The sequence below is a fragment of the Ambystoma mexicanum genome, chromosome 2q, assembly GCF_040938575.1.
Source record: "Ambystoma mexicanum isolate Mex_15411 chromosome 2q, UKY_AmexF1_1, whole genome shotgun sequence".
NCBI classification, from domain to species: domain Eukaryota; kingdom Metazoa; phylum Chordata; class Amphibia; order Caudata; family Ambystomatidae; genus Ambystoma; species Ambystoma mexicanum.
This window is the reverse complement of record NC_090924.1, coordinates 436,299,767-436,318,181: the sequence shown is the minus strand read 5'-3', so window position 1 is coordinate 436,318,181 and position 18,415 is coordinate 436,299,767. Positions and strand designations below refer to the sequence as shown.

The 18,415-nt window shown below is 46.4% G+C and overlaps 1 protein-coding gene across 3 annotated transcripts in view; it reads right to left on the bottom strand.

Annotated features, from left to right (window-relative positions):
• Positions 1 to 1,445: 1,445 nt before the first annotated feature.
• The window catches only part of LOC138569477 (chemokine-like protein TAFA-1), a 495,533-nt gene continuing 478,563 nt past the window's right edge, over positions 1,446 to 18,415 (bottom strand). For all 3 annotated transcript variants that reach the window (XM_069647477.1, XM_069647478.1, XM_069647479.1), the window contains exons 4-5: positions 14,946 to 15,070; positions 1,446 to 3,423 (exon numbers count right to left, since the gene is read on the bottom strand). In XM_069647477.1, coding sequence (XP_069503578.1) covers positions 3,406 to 3,423; positions 14,946 to 15,070 — 143 coding nt within the window. In that variant the 3' untranslated portion in view covers positions 1,446 to 3,405. The remainder of the gene's footprint in view (positions 3,424 to 14,945; positions 15,071 to 18,415) is intronic.

Genomic DNA, 18,415 nt, shown 5'->3' with positions numbered 1-18,415 from the left:
AAGAGAGTAAGGAAACATTACCATCATGGAAATTCTGCTTCTTCACAGCTCCCACCCTTACATCCCCTGCTGCACATCCACCCTGGCTCCTACAGGGGAAATGTTTGTGACATGGGGTGACAGTTGGTGACGAACATATATAGGAATGCGTTAGCATGCAAAGAATGTGCTGGGAATAACCCCCATCTAAAAGTTTAACAGGGACAGCCCTCTTTTTCAGGGATGCTTTACTTTGGCCCATCTGCAGTGCAGGCAAATCATGCCCAGTTGGCAACGAGTAAGAGTACCTGAACCACCATGAGGGCGGTCATGCCTCCATGCACCGCCAAAGCTACCCTTTAAGAGTGACACATGGAAAGGGCTCAGTAGACATGTGTGGAAGAAATGCAGAGTACAGTAGATCATTGTCTTTAACAGTCTAAAATGGTGCCCGCTGAACCACGCCGACGAGCTCCCAACTGGGTGAACGACATCTCAGAATACTTAACAACTTTGAGGGATGTCTGTTCTAGTCGATCATAGTCACTTTTGCGCTGACCCTGCTTTTAGCTCATGGCATAATTGAGAGCTTTTACTGGGAACCTATGAAACTAGATATCCGTGCAACTCACAGCACAGATTCTGTGGGTAAAGTAAATTGATAAAGGGGCTGCCTGTTTGGCACCGATTATAAGCAACGTTCCCTTTATTCTGCACGTTTCAGTGGATAGCCCCCCCACCCCCCCTCATTATGTAATTGGGTGTGCCTGCTGCATGGTATTATTTCCAACGCGACAGGGGGTTCACAGGTATAGAGCATATACAACGGCTCGCCTGCCAGGGATCCAATTGGGCTCTCTTCAGGATTCCCCTTCCTTCTCTTTTGATGGGCACCTTGAGCATTCAGCCAACTAACCAAAGGGTTGAGTAGCAGAGATGTGTTTCTTCCTAAGTGCTACATTACCCCGTGGAGATGATGCCTGCTACCCATGAGGTTAGATGGATGCATGGCTTTTTATAGCCGTGAAGGATTCCAAGGACTAGCATGTGTGCCAATTTCCTTACCTTCTGCAGCAGCGTGGCGTCTTCCCTTTATTCTACAGCTTTGTCTTTGCTAAGGTGCCTCTTGCCATGTATACTTACATAAGACCCATTGTTCCTTAGGGGGTGCGTTATTTTGGATAAACAAACACTTCAAAGGGTTCCAAGCGTATCTTTGAGGCCCTTAACCATCACTCGTATTAAGGTGTTCCTGCAATCACAGTGTGCCAGCTAAATGAGTTGTGACGTTCATTCATGAGGACCAGCGTCACATATCCCTATAACCACCAACAAAACAGTTTAGGTGTTCCGAAACATGTTTCCTGCATCACACCAATGGCTGCCCTTGAACCGTGATTGAACCACTGTGAATATATGCGTAGAAGTGCCTTGACATTTCCCCCAATAAACTATAGGAGACTCCCTTCAAACAAAGACGTCCAAAGCAATTTAATCAACATTGAAAAACAAAAGAACATAAGACTCTGGGAACAGCGAGTGATTGTGTTCTTCACAGCGCCAGCGCTGCGGTGCAGAGTGGCAGCCTTTTTAATCCGTCCAGTCACATCAGTCTTGGGGATTGTGAGGAATCCTTTTTAAACCATCCAGGAATGGTGTCCCCGCCTCTGCCCCCCACCCCACTCCAGCAAGAGGAGCCAGCGTCTTGCTCCAGCCACAGCGAGAGTGAAATAAAAATGAAGTCTCATCGATTAAGTGGCTCAAAGGTATACAGGGGTGGGAGTGGAGGCAGTTATCTGGAAAAAAATGTGTACAGGTGAGCAATGAGGGCCCCACATCTATGCCGGTTTCCCTTCAATCAATAGGAGGAGCATTGTGATCGATCAGCAGGGAAAGCACTTGTCCAAAGTTGGTTTACTCACACTGCATGCTGTATCACACTGTCCTCAAGAACAGACTGTTAATGCATCGCTTTTTAGAGGGTGTCCACTACTCGCACCTCTCGTTCTGCCTGATGGGGTGGTACTTGGAGGGTGCATGCAGTCTAAATCACTTCTCTGTGAATGATGGAGCATTTCATAAGAGGTTGACTTTCTGTGAACCTTGAGGATCCTCATCATAACTTGATTTTTTCAGGAATGTGGGAGAATCATACTGCATGTTGACCTAGTTAAGAACTTTCCAAGTCCCCACCATGTCTTGCATTTTTGTAAACCTTTGAGAACTCCTGTGCGTCTTAGAAATCCAAAAATGTTACTTTGTCTATACTTGACCACGATGGTTAATTAAACGGCATTGATTCTTAACATGAACTTTAAAATGCTTCAGAAATCTGTGATTTAGCCAACTTCTTTAAAGATAATGGTTATGTCTTGACTGAGCCATGAATTGTGATCAAATTCAATGATTCTCGATTATTTACTTAATCTTGAGCCCAGAAAAGTTTGGCATGAACTTTCAAGAATATCACTGAGTCTTAACTTAACCCCTACCTTTAATGAACTTGGCTGTGCCCAGAGTTAACCCTAGCTATTGAACTCCACGATTATTGACTTAGCTTTTTAGAGAGCCCACCTTGAGTTATGCACGCCTTGGAGATCTGTACAGGTTCATGCATTTCCATAAGCACCGAAGACGATCCTGGATTATTTACGAGCCCATGCGGATTCTGTGGCATCTAGGCTTGTATGTTGATTTTGTGAGAACTGTATTATGCTTTTAAACACTTTGCACAGGGGAATGCATGTTGTTCCACTGCAGGCTACAAATGCCTGAAGTTATTTTGAGACACAAAAACAGAAAATAACCTCTTGACGTCTGTATCACTTGTGGATCAGTCTATGGCTTCTTGAGTAGTCCTCAGAGGTTTGGGGGAGCTTTGAGCTTTCTAGGTCCCCCGTAACTTGCAAAGAAAACCTCCCTCATCAAAAATAGCTCCTTAAAGAAAAATCCTATCTGGAATAGACTGCAACTTAAACCTGGCAGCCTGGACAGAGTGGGCACAAAGCAAACTCGAGACAACTCACAATTGTCTGTTGAATCTAAATTGGCATACCCCTCTATGCCCAAAGCCTCGCATTATCTGCAAAGTTTCTGGGCCTTTGCCAAGAAACATGGGTCATCCGAGGGCAGTCCATACCAGCTGAGGAGGAATAAAATAACCAAACAAATGCCATCCTACGAGGATCCATACCAAGAGGGGTCTACATGGTGCCTCCTTCCCTAATATCCTTGTGCTGTTGGAGGGGCACGTTTTGGGGTTTGGTTGGTTGCGTGTTGTCTGTGCAAGGCACTTCCGTGTCCACATCCCAGTGAGATGCCTGCTTTCGAAGTGTTGTGGAAGGAGTCAGAAACGTTTGCTTTCTGAGTGTGCAAAGCACGTGATGTCTCCCTGAGTAGTAGGCCTGGTGGAGGTCTGTAGCGTCTTCAAAATCTGGGATGAATCTGCGGATGGGAAACAGAACATATCAGCTTGTGCTCAGAGCACATTATGAACACATACAACGCCTGCCATAAAACCCAGTGTCCAAAAGCGCTATGCAAACATTGTGCGCTATATCCAAACTGTGCCCCAATGCACTTTATAGACGGCCGCTGCAGCATCGGTGCAAATTATGTCCCAAGGTACTTTATGAAGAGATGCTGTGCATTTCATGCATGTGCTCCCAAAATACGTCCATACCAACATTTAACTGCGTGCCAAACCACATCACAAAATCAGTGACTTGTCCGACACCCTGCCTTCTATACAATCTGCTGATTGCCTCCCACACACATTACCAACACGCACATTGCACAACTGTCCATAGACACGCGAACATTGTGGGAGGAAAAAGAGGGGGGAAAGCTGGTGACGCATGGCGCCGGCCCACAGGGATTGGATAACGTGCTGGCATCATAGAAGGGAATGGAAAAGGGGACTGTAATAAAAACAAATGACCCAATAAAGCTTAATGGAGCTTTAATCAAAGGCCCCCGGAGTTTGGGCTGCCAGGCTTGAAATGAGTTAAACACTCTCATACAGAGTGTTTAACTCTAAACATTCCACACTGACGTAAGGTCAGTGTGCGGACAATATAACATCTCCCTTACGAGGAGGAAGGAAAGGGAAAGGAGGAAGGGTGGGGAGAAAAGGGAAAGGAGAACAAGGGAATATAACTGTAACAACATTTTTTTTTAAGGTTTCCTCTTCACAGTAGTCTGTAGTGCTTCGTGCATCAACAATAGACGTAGTCATCGTTGTAGTTTCGGATGATTCTCCGGTTCCTCTTGGAAAGACTGACTGTGGGGTCAGCGATTACGTCATTGTTCTCATCACAGTCTTGTTGATGTGTGTCTTCTGGCTGGATAACATCTCTTGTCGGTATGTCCTTACTTGTACTGGGTTTTTTGTGGTCTTTCTCTATTTTTACTAGGTCATCGCCGGACCATTTCTTTCCATCCTCCAACAGTACAGATTTGCCATAGCATCTCACTACCCTTTGTGGGGATCTGAAGCAGGATTCTCCCTTGAGAGTCTTCTTGGGTTCTTTAACACATACCAAATCTCCCTCTTGAATTGCCATCTCTCTTACTTTGTTTTTTGAGTCATAGTATGTTTTGTATTTGCTCTGTTTCTCTCTTACACGTTCCTGAATGTGATCCATGTCCAATCTCACCTCTCCATTGTCCATAAAGATCCAGGCTGGTCTGAGTCGATTGTAGGCGATTCTGCCTATCATTATTGTGAATGGTTCGACACTGGTGGTGGAGTGTGGAGTTGTCCTGTATGCACATAAGGCCTCCTTGAGTGTCTCTCTCCACGGAAGTGTGTTGATGATGGCCAATTGAATGACACCTTTCACTAGCCTGTTCATTCTCTCTATGAGGCCATTGGAGATCGGATGGTATAAGGAGGTGGTGATATGATGGATAGCTTTGTCTTTGAGGAATTCCTGGAATTCTAGTGACATGAACTGTGACCCATTGTCTGAGACTAGCTCTTTGGGATCACCTTCCCTTTTGAATATGTCCGTCAGGAATTCAGTGATTTTCTTTGTGGTTACGTTTGACTCTGCTACACCCCACTCCGTCCATTTAGATGTATAGTCTACTAAGACTATAATATAGATTTTGACCGCTTCTAAATTTTCAAATGGCCCTATGATGTCTATGGCCAGTTTAGACCATACATTCTTTGGGCTTTCAATTGGCTGTAATGGTGTTTTTCTTGTGGTTTTTCACTTGTCGCTTGAGGCACAGGCGGAGCAATTTTTGACCAACTCCTCTGCTTCCCTCCACATGTTCGGCCACCAGTAGTTGCACCTTAAGCGGTTCTTGGTTAGACTTCTCCCAAGGTGCCCTTCATGTGCTAGATCTAGCAATTTGTTTCTGAGCTGTATCGGTGGGATTATTCTGTCACCTCTGTAGATGTGTTCTTTGTCCATGTATATTTCTTGCCTGATGGGCATGAAGTCTGTTAGACTTTGGGATGGTGTTGCCCAATCATTTGTTATTGCTTTCCTAATTTCTCTTTGCTCAGGATCGTCGTTTGTCTTGCTTTTCCACTCATCAATGGGAATGGCTGGATTTATGGTTGCTATTATGTCTTGGTCTGGATCTTCAGGTTCAATGTCCTGATTGGTCGATAGCCTAGAGAAGCAGTCAGCCACTTGATTTTGTGTTCCTGGAGTGTAGCATATGTTGATGTTGTATTGCATAATATCAAGGATCCAACGTCTTATTCTTGGGGATATGAGATGAGGTGTCTTTGACTGAAGAACATGTACAAGTGGTTTGTGGTCTGTTCTGAGTGTAATGGGTAAACCCCAAATTAAGTTCCGAAAATGTTGTAGGATCCATCTTACTCCCAGCGCCTCTCTCTCTATCGTAGAATAATTTAATTCTGCTCCTTTTAGTACTCTGGATGCAAAGGCAATCGTTACTTTGCCCTTGCTGTGGATTTGTTCCAGGACTCCACCTAGACCGACCTTACTGGCATCCACTGATATAATTGTCTTTGCCTTGCAGTCAAACATGCTTAAAGTGGGTGCTCGATTGATATTATGTTTTATTTCCTCAAATTCTATTTTGCATTTCTCGGACCAGTCGAACTTGTTCATCTTCTTCATGATACTCCTCATGGTCTTGGTCTTATCAGCATAGTTACCTACAAATTTTGAATAGTACTCGGTCATTCCAAGAAAGCTTCTTAATTGGTCTTTGTTCACTGGTTCAGCGATGCTTAGGATATTATCTATCAGTTCTTTCTTGGGACTGATGCCATTTGAGTCTATGGAGTGGCCAAGGTAGGACACTTTGTAGCATTTGATGTTACATTTTTCCAATTTTAAGGTGAGGCCACTTTTTTGAATCACTCTTAATACACTGGTAAGTATTGCATCGTGTTCTTGTTCTGATACGGCCGATATGAGGATATTGTCTTGGAAACAATGCACTCCTCCCAAACCTCCAAACAGGTGTGACATTAGTCTTTGGAATACAGCGGCAGCGGATGCGAGGCCAAAAGTCATCCTTTTGAATCTGAATGCTCCCAGGGGAGTGACAAATGAGGTGAGGCTTCTGGAGTCTTCTTCCAGGTCTATTTGGTGATATGCAGATGAAAGATCTAGAGTACTGAAGTACTTTGCTGGCTTCATGGTCGTTAACAGCTCCGATATGTTTGGGAGGGGGTGCCTGTCGATCCATATGTTTTTGTTTAGGTCCCTTAGATCGACGCACATTCTTATGGAATTATCCGGTTTCTTCACAAGTACTATGGGAGCAAGCCATTCTGAGCTCTCAATAGGTTGTATAATGTCCTGCTCACATAAACGCATAAGTTCTTTCTTTAGGGCTTCTTTTGTTCCTATGGGGACTCCGCGGACTCTGTGGGCTATAGGAATGGCCCCCCTCTTGAGAATGATCTTGTGCTGAAACCCCTCTAGGAGTCCAATTTTTCCAGAGAACACCTTGGGAAACTGTAGTGCCAGGGTATCTTTGATGTTTTTTCCATCATTCAGAACAGACATTATGGGGCTCTCCTCTCCGGGATGGATTCTCACACAGAGAGCGGCTTGCTCCTCCCAGCCTACTATGGATGAACCTTTGCTTGCTATGAAGAGCTTGCAGTAGGTCGTTCTGTCACGGAACTTGAGTTGCACCCATGTATAGCCAATAATGTCTATGGGACTCTTCCCATAACCCGTAGCTTGTACTGTAGTGTCCTTCAAATCGCTTATTTTACCAGATAGTTCAGACAGAAAGGTTTCTACACCAACCATCGTGTATGGGGATCCTGTGTCCACCATTACAGGCAGTGATACTCCGTTGATCTGCATGTTGACCCAAGGGCCCTTGGGGTGTTGCAAGGAGGTGACGGTTAGTATTTGTATGGGTGGACTCCTTAGATTGACAGTTAACATCTCATCGTGTTCTTGAGTGTTTTCGACAGCTCGCACAGTGCCTCTCGTTGATCTGGCAAATGGCCTCCTAAAACTACTCGACCTGCCTCTTGTGTTCTTGCACACTTTGGCGAAATTACCAATCTGATAACATTTATAGCACTCAACAGCCACTGCAGGGCACTCTCTGTCGCCGTGTTTCTGCCAACCGCATTTATGGCAGCGCTGACAAGGTTGATTGAAGCGTAGCGAGTTCTTCCCTCTAGGTGGATAGGGCCTCGGGGCATGTGATGATGTTCTCCTCACGAGGGCTATTGAAGGTTCGTTTATGTTAGCTTCGATGGGTTTCCCCTCAGAGGTCCCTGAAATTCCTTGTTGCTGCGTGCGCACTGCAGGGCAACAAAGTGGCAACTTTCAAAAAGGACACAACGTTCCAATGAAGGCGGCCGTGTGAGTTTCAATGGGCTGAAAGAAATGTTCCCAATTTCAGCAAGAACAAAAATAAAATGAAATGTGTACGTTCATTGGAAGAGTTAAAGGGTCTTTGTTGTGTCCTCCCCCCACCTCTGACCTGAAAGTTGGACAGCTGTCCTGCTGCCTGGAGCACTGTTGGGGAATGTGTGCCGCTCTGAACTCCCAGCGGGGAGGAGCGGCGCCCTTCACAGGCAGAGTGTCGGAGGCTGTGAGGAAGGTCGGCAAAGCCTCTCCTGTGTCTCGTCTGGTAGCCGGGGAAGGCAGGGCAGAAAGTGCGGCGCAGGGAGCCGCAGGGGCGACTGGCACGGAATGAAAGTCGCAGGCAGGGGGTGGGAATGGTGACCGCCCCGGGGGCCTTACGGGGTGTACCTCGTCGCCATTTGTAATAAAAACAAATGACCCAATAAAGCTTAATGGAGCTTTAATCAAAGGCCCCCGGAGGTTGGGCTGCCAGGCTTGAAATGAGTTAAACACTCTCATACAGAGTGTTTAACTCTAAACATTCCACACTGACGTAAGATCAGTGTGCGGACAATATAACAGGGACGCATGGCGCCGGCCCACAGGGATTGGATAACGTGTTGGCATCATAGAAGGGAATGGAAAAGGGGACGCAAGGCGCGGGCCCACATGGATTGGATAACGTGCTGGCATCATAGAAGGGAATGGAAAGAAAGTTCTTTCTGAGGTGGGGCAAGGCAGTGATGTATGGAATAAGGGGAGTTTATCAAGGAGGTGATGAAGGGTGTCCTCGAGGCAGTGGCAGTTGGATTGATGGGGGATAGGTTGTCGCTAAGGCAACGTGCTGGAACAGAGAAAAAAGAACAGGAAAAACTGGAAAAAGGTTAAAACAGTTGGAATAAGAGGTTACAAAAGAGAATAGATGGGTTGGGAAAACAAAGGGAAAAGAACAACAATGTGTGGTCCTATTGTGGGAAGGTACGAGTGAGAGAAGAAAAGAGGAAAAGCGAGAACAGAATAAAAGCAAAAAACAAGGAGAAACCAGGCTGGAGGGAAACCTGCAGGGACGGCAACAAGAAACGGGGGAGCATATACTAAAAAAGAGACGTAGTAGTGGATGGGCACAACAGAGTATGTTTCATGATGTTAATGTGGAAAGGACGACCTACCTTGAATATAGTGGCCTTTCGCCAACACAATGTTAGGGTTAGAGAGTTTTTGTTTGAGTTGATCTCCCACAATGTATTCCAAATCACTTTTCAAACACAGACACTGCAGCTTTCATACTTATTCGCTGACCCAAAGCCATTTATAAACCAAGATGGAAAAGGAGGGAGTGTGAAAGCTGGACGTGCTGCAGCAGTGAACTGTGTTCATGTTTGGGTCTGAAGCAGGGGCAGCCCTGTTTCTTGGCCCGTGGTGTAGTAAAGGGACCACCCAGAAAGCTGACTCTGATCTTGCCGGACAAAAGATTAAGCAGCCTGCTGTGCCGGTGGGTGCTCTCTGCCGACTTGTGAATGACTGCGATGCGTTCTGAATATGCAAACAAAGGAATGCATATTCCAAACTCAGCGTGTGAGTTGCTCTGGGGTCACACACCCTGTGCCCCTCATTCTTTGTGTTGACAGCCTTTCAAGTGGGGGCAAGTTATTAGTGATGGCCATTGTTTTTACACAGTATGTGCTTAACATTTCAGTGTTAAGAACTGCACATGGGGCATTTTATTCACCAGGCCAGCACAAGTATCAGCCGACCAAACCTATGCATTCTTCAAAGAGAATACAAATGCCACACAGAAAATGTTTTAAACTATTTTCTTTATTTTCATGTCTCTTTATTTGACACACTAAAACTTTTTTTTTTTGTATATTACTTTTTAGTTACAGACGGCACATCCCTGGGAAGGTTAACTGTCATTTTCTTGCTTAAGTATTCTAGTGGCTTTGGGACATGGACTAAATGCATCCGCTCAGCATCAAAGGTCTTAATTTTCTACGAAAAGTTATAGTGATGAGGAACTTTTTAGGGATATTGTTAGGAAAGATTTCGTAATTGTAGGTAATTTTCCTTCCATGTGGCAACCCCTAAACTTTTTGCTGTTGTTTTCCACCTTGTTCTTGACTTTGCCAGAGAAGTGTAGCCTTCTGCCGCACTCCTCTGGGCTTTTGCTCCTTTCTTATGGGGAAACTGACATGCCCTTAAGACAGTCAGTACCCGGGAACGCTGTTTCCCGTAGTTTCTTTTATCATGTTGCGGCTTTCGTGCAACATGACACAAAAGGGCACTGTAAGCTAAGTTACAGCTCTCTTGGGTCTCTAGCCTTCTACAGGCCCTAGATACTCGTTTAGGATTGTATTTGATCGGTGCAAGTGATTCAGGGACGGGAATGGTGGCAGCGATCGTTTCTTTGTATTTTGAGCTCCTTTTGGCGTTCTAAGCGCGTTTCTCGCGCTTAACCCAAAATGGTGGCCTGGCTCCCAAAATGGCCAGACCACGAGGCTCCTTTGTCCTGTCCGCTGACCGTCCTGCTCCCTTCACCTTCCCCAGGTCGAGCCGACCCGGGGCCTTCCTTATTTGGGCATGTACTTTCCCGCGAAACACGGATGCTTTCGCAGGCTTCTACATGTCTTTTGTGTGCCTCCAGGATGTGGGCTGGGATGTCTGGTCCCAATACACATCCTGGGTGCCAGAGAGTCTAGGGTGGTGTGAATGCCTGGGACCACCGTGGTCCGTGATTGGTCCACGAATGGTGTGAGTGTTGATGAGCGGATCTCCCATTGGGTCCCCTCCGTTTTGGCGCGAAGGGAACCGTGGATAAGAGGGGGCTGGAAACGCCACTACCATGTCGATCTCCTGAGTTCTCACGAACGAAGGAATACAGGAGCCAAGTATCCTGCAACCAAGAGGCTGGACCGAGGAATCGCTGGTGACCCGCTGAAGGACTCCTCCTCTGCACTGCTGTTGCCTTGTGAAACCCTTTTCACCTTTGATCGAACCAGAAGGCCTGTACTGGTACTTCGACCCTTTGGAATAGCGGGAACAGCTATTCTCGGCATCTTCACCATCTCCTGGCAGTAAGCCTTCGGAAGCGTCTCTGGGCCATCCAGCTGACTGACCAGCTTACACGGGAGTCTTGCTCTGTAACCGCCGCCAGGTTGTGTAGTATTTCGAGTCCTTGTCACTCTCACACGCTTCGTACACTTGGCGTTCCCAAGTCTGAAGTGAGTAGTGTACATTTGGCTCAGATACACAAGGCCGCTCCGTTGCCCTGCTGTGGTGACAAAACTGTGCAGGTTTCTTCGATTGGGACGTCTTTTTACTCAACACGACGACGAGGCGTTCCCTGCTCTTCTGAACCTGCCAGCTGCTGAAACTGACGCGGAGAAGCCTGGGTCTGCTTGCATCGGGGACCGGTGAGTAGCTTAGCTAGGATCTGGTCGCCCTCCTGCAGGAGCCCATTGCTTTTCCCCGCTGTGTAAAACAGCACCCTTTTGCCGTACTCGCGCTCTGCTTCTGCCCACTGTGGAGGCTGCGCTTGAGTCGCGGAACTTGTTCTCCTTCATTTGTGCACTGAACTGAACTGTCTGATTTCCTTAGAAGAGACTCTCCTTTTGCCCGTTGGCACCAGCGCATGCAGGTACTTTTGAGCACAAGGCTCCACTCTTCGCAGGGCTCGGACCTCCATCTAGTTAGGTGCCTCTGAAGGCGAACTGAGTCTAAAGCATTGTATCGCACTGCCTGTTTTCCCTCCCTTTTAGGTGGACTACACATTTCGTGCATATAACGCTTGCGACTGTCGTATTTGTATATATATTGTGTTGATATGGTATGTGTTGGTTTAATATTGTGATACTGTGATTTTCTCGCTACGGTCATTGTTTTAAAGGCCTTAAAATAAATGTGTATATATTTTTGATATAACAACTGTTTGGAGTAGTTTGTAAGTGATCTTGCTTTGTGTGCTCATTGCGGGCTTTCAGTCACCCTCACCCCTCTTGAGACCTAGTCTTGACCGCCGCGATCGCTACCTTGATTGGTCTGGCTCGTCCAGAGGTTACCCTGTTCCAAGTAATTAGGTTGGCCTTCTGAAATTCTGCGCCACCAGGACAGAGTTCAGAAATCCGTCTTAACAGATATCAACTCTAGACCCCCGTGACCAAGTTAGTATTTTGTTTCTGTTAATAGGTGTGGGAAGCTGCAGAGACATAGAGTTCCTCGACTCTGTTGCAGACTAATGGTTAAGATGAGTTTCTTACACACCATTTATTGCGCCATATTGGTTTAACCAAGATTTAATCTTGGCCCTTTGTGATGACACGTGTTTCGACACTGCTATGTCTTTTTCAAATCAGGGCATAGCTGTGGATTACATAATCTGTCGGAATTGGATTCGTGCTGCTTAATTCATGGGTTAAATCCCACCTGAAGTGAATGTCTCATATAACGTCACGCGTCGGTTGTCAGGGCGACACTAGATGAGACATTCACTTCAGGTGGGATTTAAGTTTGTAAGAGGTACAATCTTTTCTGTGCATTGTTAAATGGGACTCTCTTCTATGGTGACCTGCCCTGTCTATAGATATATTTCACAAAAAATGCTTCTGTATTGGAGGTTGGGCATGCTCACGCTGAGACCCAGCCATTCGTCATCTAAAATATTTCAGAAACAAGAAGCAAAAGAGCCCTTGCACCACCTTTGAGTGGCTGATGTTGCAGCCATTTTATAATCGCATCCAAAAATATAAGCTTTTGAAAGGAGTATGTATGGTTTATGGTTACAAACATTTTAATGTTAGGGTGAGTGTTGTGAACAGTGATGTCAGCACTTAGCAATGTATCTGTTATGAATTTAGAGATTGACACATACACTCCTTTTATCACAAACTTGTTTATCCAATATAGAGATCTCTGAGCACTGTTATAGTCCTGAAATGTTTTGTGATTTAATGAAAAGCATACAGGAACCCTCACTGGTGCTATTTGTCCCCCTTTTCCACTCTCATAGAGTTATTTGAAAGAGTACAATAAGAGTGTACCAGACTGCCAATCTTGGAATGATAACCTTCCATCAGAAAATAATTCATATGGTTAGTCTAGTATTGACCCTTCCGAAATACAAGTGAGGTAGTACGAACAGAACACCTGCAACACAGGTCCAGTGGGCCATTAGACCCCGGTAGGCTGGTCATCTCTAGCTGTGCTCGAGGTCAGTGTTCAGGTATAATGGCAGCCGTGGGCATGTCTCAATACTAGAATAGCAGGTCCGAACTGAAGTGTATCAGCAGATCTAAGTGCATGCCTCGCTTCCACAATAGCAGGCTGTACTGGAGGTCAAGATTGAGGTGCATTGGCAGAGCTCTGTACATGCCTACTTTCTGGAGCAGGCTGTGCCACAGGTCGAGACTGAGGCACATTGGAAGATCTGTGTGCGTGCATCGTTACTGGAATAGCACTCTGTTACAGATTGGGATTGAGGAGGTGCATTGACAGATGTGCGTGCATGCCTCATTGCTGGAATTGCAGAGTGTTCTACAGGTCAGGGCTGTGGTGAATTGGCCGATCTGCATGCATGCCTCATTGCTGGAATTGCAAGCTTTGGCACATGGCATGGCTGAGGTGTATTGGCAGATCTATGAGTGCCCCATTGCTGGAATAGCAGATTGTTCTACAGGTCAGGACTGAGGTGAATTGGCCGATCTGCATGCACGCCTCATTGCTGGAATAGCAGATTGTTCTACAGGTCAGGACTGAGGTGAATTGGCCGATCTGCATGCACGCCTCATTGCTGGAATAGCAGACTGTTCTACAGGTCAGGACTGAGGTGAATTGGCCGATCTGCATGCACGCCTCATTGCTGGAATTGCAAGCTTTGGCACAGGTCATGGCTGAGGTGTATTGGCAGATCTGCGAGTGCCCCATTGCTGGAATAGCAGATTGTTCTACAGGTTAGGACTGAGGTGAATTGGCCGATCTGCATGCATGCCTCATTGCTGGAATTGCAAGCTTTGGCACAGGTCAGGACTGAGGTGAATTGGCCGATCTGCATGCACGCCTCATTGCTGGAATTGCAAGCTTTGGCACAGGTCAGGATTGGGATGCCCTGGCTGATTTCTGTTCATGTCTCATTACTTGAATAGCTCACTATGCTGAGGGTCGCGATTGAGGTACACTGGCAGAGGTATGCGTTGATACTCGTTATTAGGCTGGCGGGGATAGTAAAGAGCAGGACGCGGATACATTGGCAGACCTCTGTGTACCCCTTTGCTTGGATATCAGGTGGTTTAGGGGTCAGGATTAGGGTACATTGGTGGCAGATTGCTCTACAAGTTGAGTTTGGGGTGTGTGAGTTGGGGGTGTGGGTTATACCTGTGGGAGAGTTTGATTACTGGAAAGGAAGGCTGTGTAAAATGCCAGTGTTGGGGTGGGCACATTGGCAGATGCATTTCTACGTCTCATTACTGGAATAGCAGGTTTTGCTGGAGGCTAGGTCTGAGGTGAATTGGATTATCTTTGTGCATGTCTCATTACTCCAATAGCAGGCTATGCTATATGTCAACATTGCAATGCATCAGCAGATCTGTGTGCGTGTCTCAGATGTGGGCATTTATCAATACTGGAATAGCAGGCTCTGCTACAGGCCGGAATCGGGGGTATTGGCAGATATGGGCAAATGTCTCATAATTGAAACAGAGGTGAGGACTGAGGTGCATTGGTAGCTCTGTGCATGTATCTTTACTGGAATAGAGATTAGGCTTGAGGTACATTGGCTGATCTATGTGCATCTCTCCTTACTGGAATAGAAGGCTGTGCTAGAGGTCTGCACCGAGGCGTATTAGCAGATGTGCACGTCTCATGTGTGCATTGGCAGAGCTGTGTGCATGTCTAATTAGTGGAATAACAGTCTTAGCTAGAGGTCAGTGGCCAGGTGCATTGGCAGATAGGTGTTGGTCTCATTGCTAGATTAAAAGGCTGTGCTTGAGGTCAAGATTCGGGTGCAATGAAAAATCTGTGTGCAGGCCTCGTGGTTAGAGAAGTAGGTGTTGCTAGAGGTCAGGGTTGGGCTGGCCCAGAGCCACATTCTCAACTTCTTTCCGGTCAAGGCTCCACAGTGGAAAGATGAAAAAGGGTATTGAAAGAGGTGTTCCTTACCTTGGTCGTTTTGACTCTGTTGCCTTGAAAGCACATCCAGCCCGAGTTATCCGGCAAGGTTTTGCATTCCTCCCCTTCCAGGCAGGGCTCCATCTCACACCACCACTTCCCGGTCACAATGGAGGCTGCGGGGGGGAGAGAGCAGAAAGAGCGGCGCCTGTTACTCATGATTCAGAGCACTTCCGCCCGCGCGGATCAATCGCGTCAGCAGTGCGCCTCACACGGCCTAGGGGGAGAGGAGGTGGGAAGTGCCATGTGCGCAATAACTCCAGCAGTGCCACCAGGGCAGTCGCTATCTCATACTCTATGAGATTCTCGTGATAGTGGAAAGTTCGCAGGTGCTTGAGACTGCCCCCCCCCATCCCATGGTGGATACTTGCCAACCCTACTGATTTAGGCAGTAGGCTATTGCTTTTTAAGCAGTCCTACCGCCTGCAGATTTGGGTGACAGATCCTACTACCTTTTACAGGGGCAGGCGATTTATGTGACTTTAAGGCCGGCTGCTGGACAAGGCATGCAACACATTAGTTAGTCGGGAAAGGGATTACTTTGAGAGATGGGTTCAGACCAATCCAGTGACCTGACAGCTACATGACTCTGCCCTGTACTCTGGCCGGGACAGGCCTTAGGTGAATCACAAGTGAAGGCGAGTGGCAGAGCGTACCACCATCACACAGCATATCCATATCAGACTGAGGAGGGCATCTGTCGCCCGCTGTTGCACTGCAGGATAAATGTGTATTGCCCAGGATGCTGCTACAGAGCAGTGACAAACTTTGCCTACTAGCGCTGCCTGCCAGCTCTGTGTGATTACCTCAGGTAATTGAATTTGGTGTTAACTTACCATTCAGAACTATACATTTTAAATATTTGAACATCTATCCATGTTGTGCTGTTTGATGGGTTGTGCATTTTAGAATGCTCCAGTGGTGCCAACAATGTATGTTTTGTATTTTCCTGTGATGTAATTGTTATGCAAAGTATTATTTTTGAAATTGGAAAAATCCTACATCTTTTTGGTCACAGAATGTTGGCAAGTGGTGTCGTCAGAATGACATTCCTTAGGGGGCCCTTTTCACCCCCATCTAGCCTTCTCCCCAGTCTCCCCCCATTTTCCTATATAGATTGACTTTTCTCTTTTCAGCCACTCTATTACCAATGCATGCTCTCTTTCTCCGTCTTTCGACCTCTTCCCCATGCCACACGATCGCTTGCCGTCTCTTTGCCTTTAGCTAACCCTCCCTTCTCTCATCCCATTCACCTCTTCCCATTCTGCTCTTCCTGTATCTCTGTATCTCTCCCTTCCCTACCTCTCCACTTTATCCCCTCTTAACCCCCCTTCCTTCTTATTATCTTGTCACCATCCTAAATAACTTTACCTCTCCTGGTTATTTCTTTTTCTGTCACTACTTGCTCACTCTATCCCATTGTTAGGCAACATGCATCCAATTAGTATGCAACATGTGGCTCTCTAGATGTTTTGGCTTACACCTCCATCAGCCCATGACAGTATTGTTAAAAGGTGTGGTTTAATGAGAATTGCATGCCAAAACGTCCAGATTGTGGCAGGTTGCCTACCCCTTGCTATATCCTGCCCCTGTTCCCTTTCGATCAGCCTTCCTGCCCCTTTCATCCCTGCTCAAACCTATTGAGGACCAGCTGCAGAATATACAAAGCCACAGCCACGAGAACCCCTCACAGAGAAATGTTCAATCCCCAGCAGGCGCCAAGAACTGTTAGTAGCCATACTGTAGCACAAAGCTTAAGTGCAGCGTTGAAGTCAGCACCCGAGGCCTAGTCTGCGAACATGAGTAAAGGAATAGGTTGTAGCGCAGGCACTGATGAGAAAGGCCAGAGCTACACAGATCCATAACCCTTCATTGTTGCCAATCTTCACGCCCTGGGAAGAATGTGCCCTGCAAGGGCATGGGAGGAGTGCTCAGTGTCTGTGTACAAAAAGATCCCAAGAGAAGGAGGGCACAGGCCTCTGACCCCCACCAGTTCCAATTCTAAGTTATAGCACCCAAATGCCTTAGCTTTAGGACCTTTAAAATCCAAGGTACCAGCCAGCCCCAGACCACTGATCGTACCTGTTAGATCCCCTATCAGTCAAGAAATATCAGAAAGCAGGGCTTTCCCGCCGTCACTTCTAGGTCACGTGATTTGTGCTGCAAGGTGCAGGGAGGGATGCAATTATAGGCCAGAATGAGCGTGGAAGACCATGGAGAGGTGCAGGTAGGGATGCAATTATAGGCTAGAACGAGCGTAGAAGACCATGGAGAGGTGCCAGCCTGTCTGGGGAGCTAGTGAAGTGTGTCAGTTAGTATGACCTCAGATGTTCCCCCGGATCCATGTCTGCTCGTAACAGGTGCATTGTTACATAGATCGAAATGTGTTTTTCAGTTTGCAATATGACTGCCACTTGGCCGCCTTCTGACCGATGACGACTGCAGCATCACACACATGGAAGATGATGTATGGATGGGACTGGGACCAATGGCCTGGCATCCCCTATGGAGCAGGCAACCTATGTGTAGGGTCGCACCAAACAGCCACGCGGGTTTCTACTTTATGTAATGATGTCACTCATGACGCTGTGCACCTTCATAATGTGCTGTTGATGCAGATTTGACCAGATCGTTCCGCGGTAGCAAAGTTCTTTGTTTCCGTTTCCATTTTTGTGGAAATACATTTGTTATCCTTGCAAGATGTGCATTGGGCTTTTTCCCCTAGTGGGTTGTATCTTTTCTGGTGTGAGCGTCTAGGGGCTTTCCTACACATGATAGTTCCAGTGGAGGGATCAAAGATCCCAACAGTTTTCCATTGATTCTACTTGTTAGGCAATTATAGTTAGCCCTCGTGGCATTGATTGACCTGCACATCATTTCAAGTTTACCCTCCATTAACGGTAGCAGATTTTGCTAGAAAATTAGTGCAGTATTACTGAAAATCGGTATCTATTAATGTCATTGATTACCATTAATTTCCACCCCGATTTTAAGGAATGGAAATGGATGATGTACAATATGATGCATCTGCACTTTCTTTTTTTTATAATGCAGAGAATGGTCATTATTTTGCCCTCCTCTGCATTACATTGATGGGTTAAGACGGTCGGCATCAGAGATGCTCATGTTTTCATTTCACTGCCTTTGGATGTCCCCATGCATTATTATTATTTTTGTCGTAGTCAAGGAATCACTTGCGCTTCCCTTCCCTCAATGGAAAACACATGTTTACTCCACCTCTTTGGTGTCGGTCAAAATATGAAAACAATATGGTATGAATTTGCCTTATAATGGAGGCGGTATTGACCGTATGCAGGAAATACCAAGTAGTGCAAAATGTTGTGAGCTCTGTTGAAAATAGTGCCTGTGCTTTACCATTAAATGAGGAGGAGCACAAACATAGTGCTAAAATCAAGAGGTTGGCAGAGAGAAGGGGATCTCCTCCCAGATTTCCCACTTCT